This window comes from Akebia trifoliata, chromosome 8 (assembly GCF_017979445.1).
Source record: "Akebia trifoliata isolate Shusen 1 chromosome 8, ASM1797944v1, whole genome shotgun sequence".
Taxonomy (NCBI): domain Eukaryota; kingdom Viridiplantae; phylum Streptophyta; class Magnoliopsida; order Ranunculales; family Lardizabalaceae; genus Akebia; species Akebia trifoliata.
The window spans coordinates 40,200,433-40,211,609 of record NC_141382.1 but is presented as its reverse complement, the minus strand read 5'-3'; the positions used below and the strand labels follow the sequence as shown (position 1 = coordinate 40,211,609).

The window sequence follows — 11,177 nt, the reverse complement described above, 5'->3', positions numbered from 1 at the left end:
AGTACCTATTAGTTAAAGAAATAACTATGTAAAACAAGTCCTAAGAGATTGAATAATCTTTGTAACTAAAGTCAGGTTTGCTTAGAACCTGGCTGATCTATTTACTAAAAGTCTTGAAAAAAATAGAGTGTATAAGACGTTAAAATGAATGGGTTTAAAATCAATTACCTAAACAATCACTTACAACGGGAATCTAATATAATATCAATTTGTCTAATGTTTAGGTTCAATGGGAAGAACAAGTTTTAAATTTGCGATGAATAGAGGGACACTACAAATTGATAAGTAAACTTCTAGTTTTCATCCAAGGTGTAATGATAATGTCTCACCTGTAATGGATAAAGGTAAGATGAGTATTGCTTTTGATAGGTCTATAACACTTTGTGTTGAGATGTTACAATTATAGGGATATCTTTGATAGATTTACTTATATAAGTGTGAAAGTGCATCTGCTTTCAATGATAAATGATTTTATCTCACAAACACTTATGAAAATCAGGGTAATAATATAAGGCTTAAAATGATTTAATATTTTGTTGGAAACCATTATAATTTTGAAGCTTGTGCGTCGGATGGTTTTAATTTGTTGTATAAGATCATTAGTTCAAGACTTTGGTTCACTAAGAGTCTTAACAAACTTTGAATTATTTTCACTAAGTGAATGTTCAAGTCTTCTAGACACCTTCATCAATGAACGATTTTAATTATTTAGTTTTGGCAACCATTAACATTGGATTTTCAAAATCAAAGGGTGTCTAAGACATCCATTTGTTTACTATTTATATAGATTGTTTTATCGCATTTGACATCAATTCCAACACAATAATTTATAATAAAAAAAAATCTATTTTTTTGGCCCACAAGTGCTTTAAATTTGATTAAAGTGTTTTTAATATTTTTTATTTTAGAGGAGCATGGCAGATTTGACATATCCATCACAAGAATTTAGATTCAGACTGTTGTATCCTAGAACCTACTTTGCCGGTAATCTGTTGTCTATCACGTGGTAAGGACAAATATTGATTTTAAAACAATGATATTTCTTATGCCTTAGATTGACTCTCTGAATTTTCTCATATTTATTTCCTCTCTTTTCAATTTCTCCAACGACGAAGATGTTCACAAACTACAATGTGAATTCTTTTGGAGGGAAGCAAATAAGACACTTCAACGTTACACAATTTTGTTAAATACTTTACATTTTTTGGATACATTATCTTCTTACTTTCTCGAGTATCTTACTTGTAATTAAAGGTTTATGGAGTCTAATCTTCCTCTTATCGAGAAAGAAAGAGATTGTTTGAATATCATGACTTAGTTCAATTTTTAGCATAGTTCAATTCAATTATTTAGGTAAATTCGTGAAAAGTTTTGTAAAAAAATTGAAAACATTCTAAAAATGTTCAACTGATTTTTTGGATTTCTTGTCAAAACCCATAAATTTTTAATTTCCTCAAAAACCCTATTTTGTTATTGAAGAAACTAAAATTTTGAGGGTGAAGGATAAAAAAATACTACCATATCCCATAATTAATCAATATATCAACGATTAATTCGATGATTCATGGATTTAATCAGCTAGTCTCTTATTTGAAGAATTTTATGTGTATTTTGAAAAAAAATAGGATATTAAAGTTTTGATGATGTGTCATCCATTAGCAAGAGAGTGGGTGCAGGTGCCCCAATGTCTCTAATATGGGATTTGGCTGGATCTACACGATACCCATAACCAAAATAGGGCTCCAAGCCGGGCTGCTTCATTCAAGTCTAGGGTCGGGTATTGATAGGTTCCATATTTCTCTTCGACACGGACCAAGACGGGAAAGAAGCTACCAATCTGAAAGACCCAGTGAGCACCTCAGTCAAACAAGATCGATCGCTTCGCTCCCCAATGCCAAGCCGGTCAAGCAAGAGAGAGTCATACATGCTTCACATGATTTTTTTTCAAATTGAAGAACTAAAACAGCATATTAAAGTTTTGATGACGTGTCACCATTATATGCTTCACATGATCTTTTTCAATTTGAAGAACTCCAATCTCTCTCAGGCCCCCATGTACTCTTTTTACATAGTTACAGTTACAGATTTCTTTTTTTTTTCACCCTATAATGGGGGGTTAAGTTTGTGCCCAAACTCAAACACCACACCCTTGAAAGCTCCACAGAACCCCAAAACTCCAAAAAAGTACTCTCTCTCTCTTTTCTGCCTGTCTTTCAAATCCCCCCACTGTGGTCTGTTGTTGGACAGACTCACAGACTACTATAGCCTGAGCTGGCGTGACTCGAATGGCAGATGTTCCCTTTATCCAACTATACTACCTCTATCAACAACAACTACACCAATAAAACCGAAATATTTTAACAAGCCCTACCCCTCATTACCCATCAGTTCTTCAACATTATCTTCTCATCCCTTTTTCTCATCTCTTCTGAAAACAAGACCCCATCTTTTATTCTCTCATAATGTCCAAGAAAACAGCCATGAATGGAAGCTAGACAACACTACAACAACTACCATTACCAGCCATGGAGAACATGGGTTCCTCCCCTGATTCTTCACTTAATGGATTGAAATTCGGCAAGAAAATCTATTTTGAAGATGTGGGTATTGGTGTTTCGGCCAAATCAGAAGATGGGTCGTCGTCTATTTCGGGTTCTAAGGGCTCTAATTTGAAGAAGGGAAGAGGATTTGTGCAGGGAGGGAAGCTTCCGAGGTGTCAGGTTCAAGGGTGTAAGGTGGATCTGAGTGGTGCCAAGACTTATTACTCTAAGCATAAGGTCTGTGGGATGCATTCCAAGTCTCCTATGGTGATTGTTGCTGGTTTGGAGCAGAGGTTTTGCCAGCAATGCAGCAGGTCAGTTTGATGAAATGTCAGGGTTTTCTTATTTGTTTGATTTTTCTAGTAGTTTTGCTTTGAATGCTTTTAATAGAGTTGATGATTTTGGAGATTTGCATTTTGTTTGTGTTTGGGTTCTTAGTTACGCGGGCCCTTTTTCTTATTATTGTCCATTATACTGTGTGATTGTTTACTTATGTTTCTGTTTTTTTATTTTTGATAAGTTAAAATTTTATTTAAAAAGGAGGATGGGTCGAGATGACCCCTAACATACAAAAACTTTTCAAAAGAAAGGGAAAATGAAGCTCTTAATTTGCCTCCAAGTTACTAATAAAATCCCAAAGAACAACAAAGTCCTCAAAAAAGATCCCCTTAAACTCCGTAAAGGCCTTCCCCCAAAATAACAGCAACCCCAAAATGGATAGGGTGATGTCTAGAAATTGAAACTCCTTCCCCCTCGAAAGTGCGTTTGCTCCTCTCCTTGGAACCCCCCCCCCCCCCCCCCAACTCGGTAATAGACCCTAGGAAGCATCCAACCACACCAAAAAGGCCAAGGAAACGACACCAAACTTCACGTGCAAGACCGCAATGCAAAAGAAGATGATCAACGACTCCCCAAGCAAAACAAACAACAATTTGGAGATTGGAATCCTCTCAAGATCAACTGGTTCATAGTGGTTAATCCCCTCAACACCGTTAACTAAATAAAAATTGATACTCGAGAGAGGACCTTAGCTCCCCAAATGAAAGATGCCGGAAAAGAAGAATTCGTGGACACCAAACCAGCCTTATACATTAAACGCACAAAAAACTTACCATCCTTGGTACCATCCCATAGTTGAAGGTCCTCTGTCTCTATCCCAACTATTGTTCCCTCGATAGTTTTTAAAAGCTGTCTCACACTACTCAACTCTCAATCATTAAATTTCTTCGAAAGCTAAAGTCCCACATCCTATCCAAGGAATCACCAACCAAAAAAGACTTGATTGGCTTACCCTTCTTTGTAGACACCGCATATAACTCTGGGTAAAGAACCACAAGAGTTGAATCCCCACACCACCTATCTTCCCAAAAAGAACCTTGTTTCCCTTTCCTACATTAAACTTCGCATTCTTTCGAAACAAAGAAAGTCTTTTGAGAATGCCTATCCAAACTCCGCACCTGAAAGCCCCTTTTGCTTCCCCATTTTCCCACCCATGATTTTGCGTCCCAAACTTTTGTGCAACAACTTCCCTCCAAAGACTATCACTTTCCTCCCCAAGTCTCCAAAGCCACTTTGATAACAAAGCCGAGTTCATAACAACAAAACTTCTAAAACCCAACTCCCCAACCTTCTTTGGCAAGCACATCTTCCTCCAACTTAGCATATGATACTTTCTTATATCATCTTTATCATGCTAGAAAAAGATCAACAAATCTTATCCATTTTCAATTTCACACCATGAGGCAAAGAGAACATGGAGTGATAATAGTTAGGAATGCTGGCCAAGGTGCTCTTGATTAGAGTTAATTTTTCCCCTTTCGACAAATGCTGAGCCTTCCAAGCGATTAACCTCTTCCCTATTCTCTCAAGAATTGGATCCCATATGTCTTTACTTTTATATTCCGCCCCCAAGGGAAGCCCCAAATAAGAGAGACAACTCACCCACCCTAAAACCGACTGAAGCCACCATGATATCCACCCCATGAACACCACTTATCTCGAACACCTTACTCATGTTCAAATTAACTGGAATGCCTGAAAGCAACCAAGAATATTTCTAAGGAATCTCAATTTGACAGTGAAGAGGTCCAAAAAGACCAATGTGTTGTCTGCAAAATGTAGTTGGGAAATAAGATGGCCCTGAGTACCTACCTTAAAACCAGACGAGTTGCCATTCGACACTGCCTTGGATGGTGTATGAGTTAGGGCTTCCATGACCACCAAAAAAAGGTAAAATGAAAGTAGGTCTCCTTGTCTCAGTTCCCTTGAGCTTTTGAAATAACCTTCTAGGGCCCCATTTACTAGAAGGAAGGAATAGAGACACACTTCATTAACCAGAAAGTCCATCTTGCCTCGAAGCCCATTCTCCCCAGTAAATATTCCAGAAAAGACCCACTGACATGGTCATAAGCTTTCTCCTAGTTGATTTTGCGCACAAGGCACGACTCTTTCATCTTTCTTCTAGAGTCTATGCATTTGTTGGCTAAGCACACTGTCTAGAATTTGGCGGACAACAACAAAAGACCCTTGAAAGGACCAATCACGCTTTGGATCATGTGCTTCAATCTAGAAGCTAAAATTTTGGACAAGATTTGTTAATTGAACTAACTAGACTAATCGGTCTCAAATCTATGATATCCTCCGCCGAGTTACAAAAGTGAAATGCAACTCGTGATCCAAAAAGCCATTGTAGAAGAACTCCAATGCCGCCAATAAGTCAAACTTTTTACCTCCCAACAAACTTTGAGAATCCCATGAAAAAGCCATTCAAGTTGGGAGCTTTGTCGTCTACCATCCCACTAACAATCAAACGAATCTCTTCTTCCTCAAAGGGTTTCTCGAGCCAATTTTTCTGATCCATAGATCTACTATCAAAATACAAATTGTTGAGCAAAGGCTGAGCCTGGAATTTCTCAGTATAAAGATCACCATAAAAGTTGACCACACCCGAAGCTACCTCTTTACCACCAATTCTCCAAACACTACGCACCTTCAACCTTGAGATACATGGTTTGCTTATCTTGATTTCATTGTTTGTCTCTCTTTCCTATTTTGTCTATGACTCATGGTCCACCCATTCCCTCTCCCTTACCACTACCATTGCCACCACACTCTCACCATGACCTGATACGTGCCTAAATTCATACTCGTGTTAGACATGAAGATCTGATGTATTCTAATATGTATTGAGCTTGTGTTTAAGTGGCGATTTGTGATTAGTTAGTAATTATAGGTGCAGTTACTAGCTTGTGTAAGAGTCGTTGCTAAGCTTTTAGGGTGGTTGCTTGAGTGTAGGAGTGGTTACTAAGTTGTAGGGGGTCATGAAGAGTTGATGTGTATTTAAAATCTTCTTTGAGTAGAGAAGGCATGCCAGTTTTCCCATAATTCACTAGCTTAATTAAGGAGATTGGTTACCCTTGAAGTAACCCCTTGTCTTCAAAATTGCTAAGAATAAGAAGGCATTGGCATTGTTGTCAAAGTGATTGATTTTGAGATGGCAGAGGGAAGCCATAATTCTAAACTCGACTAGATGATGGGTTTGTTGAGGGTAACGATTGAAATCTATGAGTTAGTAAAGTGTGGGATTATGTAAGCGCCGTTTCCAATTCTTGTAAGAGTTGTTGCTAAGTTTATAGGGTGGTTGCTTAAGGGTAGAAATGGTTACACTAAGTTGTAGGTCATGGAAAAGAGTCGTGTTGTATTTAAATTCTTCTTTCAATAGAGAAGATAAGCTGATTTTTCCATAGTTCACAAGCTTATCTAATGAGGTTGGTTACCTTCGAAGTAATATTGTGTCTTCACAGTTGTTAAGAAGAAGAAGGCAAGTAACACGATCATTGCCACCACTATGATCAACACCACCACCACTGCTTCCACAAACAACATGAACCTGTTGCTCATTTGATAGGACATAAAAGTCCCATATGGCATTCAATATGAATTAAATAGCATCACCAATGTTTGCATTCTTATGCACCTAGGGTTTAAATGGGATATACTTTTTGTATGCACTTATAATATCCAGGTGGCCCCAAGCTTGTTTAGCCTCATCAGGTTCTTTTGCTAAGGTTAGGCCAAAACCCTAGCACTTTGATCCCCTTCTTCCCTTATCTGAGTGGTAAAGGGGTTCTGGTTGAAAGAGGGGGATAGTAATACATGTTTTTTTCATAGGGTGACGATGTGTCATCAGAGGACCAATTACATCTCTAGGTTGAAAGTGGGAAGTATTTGGTTGAGTGGGGTGGATGTTATTCGGGATGGGGTCATGGATTACAATTAGAGATTATACACAAAGGAGCATGTTGTGAGACCCAAGCTTGATGGTTTGCATTTTGATAGTATGTCGACTAATCAAAAGGAGTTGCTAGAGAGAGACCCTTCAATGAGGAGGAGGCCTTGACATTTATTTCAAGTATGTGTATAAAGATTAGGCTCCTGGTCCAGATGTTTTCTTGATGACATTTTTTTCCAGGTTTGCTTAGATATGACAAAAGGCGACTTGATGACTGAGGTTTTGGACTTCTCTTACTTTACCTTTTTGGATAATGGGTCGAAGTGTTCTTTCGTTGTGCTGATTTTGAAGAAGCTTGGTGTGGAAGACATTTTGATGAATGAATGGAAGCATGACAGATCAAAACATAGATGCACTCGCGAGCGATCAATGGCCTCTCTAGAACACTCGTACGGACTGAAAGAACGAATTCCTTTCAGCCAACTCAAGAGTAGGTATATATTTTCTTATAAGGTAAGGGTGATCGTAGATCAGATGAGAAAATGGCACAGTGAAATTCTTCACTTCCTTTAAATTAATTGAGCCTCTTTTCGCGCTTCCAATGCATTGGGGTGTACCCTATGTCGGGCTGATCCCAGGAAAGTCCCACGTTCCTAGTAAGCGGGGTCACAGTGGATTGTCAACCCCGATACCGTAGTTTAGAGAGGTGGCGCGGTCTGGTCCCATCCTTGCTACACTAAATTGTTTTCAAAAGAAAGGGATAGGAGTAAGCGCCTCAAGCGCTGGGGCTTACAAGAGTATGTTGAATCTCGACCAGGCTCGTGTCCATTTGAAACTGGCGTACTCTTTCTTTGCTTCTGGGTCAAAAGAGTACGTATATCGGAGCTCATATTACATTGACCCTCTTTAGCTTCTTTTTAGCTTCCTTCGCATGGAGCGTAGCTGTTCCCTGGAGGTTGCCGGGGTTGATAGATTTATGCCAGGCCAAAGAGGAAGTACTAAATGTCGTATACGAAAGAGAGAGCTGTTGACTTGAGGCAAATAAGTTTGGTGGGGGGCTACTTATATAATTATCTCTACAATGCTTGCAATAAAGTTGAAAGAGGTCCTTACTAGTATTATTGGGGTGTCAAGGGGCTTTCTTGAAAGGGAGACAGATCTTGGATGGGAGTTCTAATTGCAAATGAGTGTATTGACTCAAGGATCAAATCTTCTATCCTGGGTGTGAAGTGCAAGCTGAGCATGGAAAAAGCTTATGACGATGTTAGATGTAGTTGTTTGAGACATATTATGGGTCAGATGGGTCAGATGAGTTGTAGTGAGCATTTGAATTTGACTAATTATGCTGCAAAAATGTTGTATCACTAGTGCCTTTTTTATTTATTTGAATCCTCGCTTAATAGCAGTTCCATAGTGCTTTGATTTGGTAACACTTATAGTAGCTGATTGTCATCAGTATTAATCACTTGTCTTTCTTAGTTCTCATCATTATTCGTGGTACTCAAGAAATTCCAACTCGTAGATTCATTAAAACTAGTTTCAAAGTAGTTGTAAAAAAAAAAAAAAAACTAATTTCAAAGCAATTGGGGTCATTGTGTTGGTTAGGATTTATTTGTTTGAACTATGTACATTCTTCTCCATGATTGTGTAAATGTTTCCCCTCCTGTTAATTTCATCATCCCATAATATGTTAAATGAATTCGAATATCGATTCTTTAAAGTGATGGCCCCTTTTGGTAGTTTATGCACAGATTTCATCAGCTACCCGAGTTTGACCAAGGAAAACGAAGTTGTCGTAGACGTTTGGCTGGCCACAATGAACGTCGAAGGAAGCCACCATCTGAACCTTTATTATCTTCACGTTATGGACGACTCGCCGCATCTCTCCAAGGTTAGAGGACTCACTAGTTTTAACATTAGCACGAAAAATGACGAGTTTTTATCCAAATGTTTGATACCTTCATTGACAGAAAATAGCAGCCGTGTGGGAAGCTTTGTCATGGATTTCACGACGTACCCCCCAAGACTGCCAAGTAGGGACATGTGGCCAATCACAAGAGCTGGGGATCGCATACCGGACAATCAACACATTACTACGGGAAAGTTTCTTCCACATCAATGGCAGGGAAGCTCGGGGAATCTTCCAACGAATGTCCTCTCTCAAACGTCCCACCAATATCTGCAAGATTCATCAGGTGTGACGGCCTTTTCGAGTTCCGAAATTCCTTCGGGCGAATGTTTTACAGGAGTCTCCGACTCCAGCTGTGCTCTCTCTCTTCTGTCAAATCAGCCATGGAGCCCTAGAAACCGAAATCCGTGTCTCATAGTGAATAACTTAATGAGCAACGAAGGGACTCCAATGGCTCAATTAACGGCACCACCTCATTGTGCTGCCACAAATAACTTCACAATCAATGAATGGAGCTTCAAGGGCAATGAAGCTAGTACTAGTTCACATGAAATGTTGCGTGATTTTGGCCTTGTTCATCAAGCCCCACAGCAACCTCTCCACCTATCTGGCCAGCTTGAGTTGGCTCTGCAGGGAGACAACAGGGCTTATGGCTCTTCCACTCAACAGATGCATTGGCCTCTTTAAAGACTCTTGGAGCTCTGCATCTGTGCTTATCCTACTATTTACTCTATTTTCTTTCTCCGGGTTTGCCTGGACATCTTAAGTTTCATCTCAGGTTTGGCCTACCTTTGAACTAACTTTGGTTGGCACAAAACTACTCTTTGATTGGAACTTCTTGGGTTGGTTTGGCATAAACTCAAAAGCACTCTTTTATTGGACATGTGTTCCAAGAGGTGTAGAGTGCAGACTTGATTAGTAATGATTAAATTTCTTGGTTTTCCTATGATTTGTACGTTCCTAGAGTGTTCCATGTCCCAATTGCTTGAGCTCTCTATCATTTGCAACTGCAGCACCTTCTAAAAGACAAAGTCCACTCATTCTTACTGTGCCATGCCCTTTGAGAAAGTTGTGTCACATTACTGCTTTCACATTCTAGATTCAAGTTAGAGGCCGTGAATTCTGATTCTTTAAGCACAAAATGCAAGTTTTGGTAAAGAGAGTAAGAGATCTTACAATGTCAAGGAACTGAAATGGCTGCTATGACCAGTACTTAATCACCCCAAGTTGTTTAGTAGAACGTCAAATATGCATTACTAGGCCCAGAAACATTTGCAGCCCCCATGAATGTGAAGTAGAACATTCTTACTGGAAAAAAAATTTGCATTTTGTTTAAACATCAGTAAAAATGCAGGTGGTATTCTCTCTCAATCAATAGTTGACACAGGTGCCACAGCCAACACAGTTGTCTCAGTGAAATGTTTTTTATTTCATTTTATTTTACTTTTGGTCTTAAAAAAAAATCTCCTTTCAATCCTTTGAGCTTCATCCCTTTTGCAAGCTGGTGGAAATTTGGATAGGAAGGAATGGTGTTTAAATGTAAGAAACTTTTGGGACAAAAGAAGTTATTTTCAACATCTTGAGATTGGATCTATGATTTTAAAAAATAAAATGATTTAGGGTTTTCTTCTTAAATATTTTGTGTTTAGGTCGGGATGATGAGCTGTATCTTGGGTTGTATCTTATTAGATTCAGCCGGTATAGCGGTTCTGAATCCAAACCACTCCAACCGAGTTCAGGTTTTAGACTGAGATTGATAGGTATGAAAGAGAAGGAAGAGAGGATCTCCATCTGAAGGTGGTTGTTATGCTTGCTTGCTATGATATTCGGATTGGTGTGTTTGCCTCTCACGGAGGTTGAAACCCTGAAGAATGTTAAACTCGTGAGTTTGCTTATATATATATAGGGTCCCTATCCGTGGCCAACAGTTTGGCAAACATTTTGGCAAACACTTTTTCAAAACATGGGTTAGAGGTCTTGGAATGGGCTGATTTTTGGTGAGGATGATCTTTATGGTGAGGAGATCATCCTCACCAAAAATCAGCTCATTCCAAAACTTCTAGCCCCATTTTACAAGTTGAAAAATCGTGAACCGTCCATTTTTTGTAAACCATTTTTGATGAGGTTAGAAGTTTTGGAATGGGCTGATTTTTGGTGATGATGATCTCCTCACCATAGAGATCATCCTCACCAAAAATCAGCCCATTCCAAGACCTCTAACCCATGTTTTGAAAAATGTGTTTGCCAAAATGTTTGCCAAACTGTTGGCCATTGAACGCTACTCATATATATATATATATATTTCATTGTATGTCATTAACGTATCAGATAACGAAAAAGGGAAATTTCATTGACATGCTTCAATACTCCAAGGCCCTCTAAATTTAAAAAAAGAATTTTGAAAGGTAAATGTTTTAGAGCACCTCACGAACTAATCCCTCTCTAAATTCCTTATCCTCCATCTATTGTACATTGTCTTCTCCGGTGAACCAAGATG

The 11,177-nt window shown here is 38.8% G+C and overlaps 1 protein-coding gene across 1 annotated transcript; it reads left to right on the top strand.

The window, feature by feature from the left end:
• Positions 1-1,872: 1,872 nt before the first annotated feature.
• Positions 1,873-9,980, top strand: LOC147396807 (squamosa promoter-binding-like protein 14). Its single transcript, XM_086452011.1, has 3 exons — positions 1,873-2,854; positions 8,523-8,662; positions 8,742-9,980. Exons 1-3 carry the CDS (start codon positions 2,526-2,528, stop codon positions 9,365-9,367), a joined length of 1,095 nt encoding a protein of 364 aa, XP_086308137.1. The 5' UTR covers positions 1,873-2,525; the 3' UTR covers positions 9,368-9,980.
• The last annotated feature ends 1,197 nt before the right edge of the window (positions 9,981-11,177 follow it).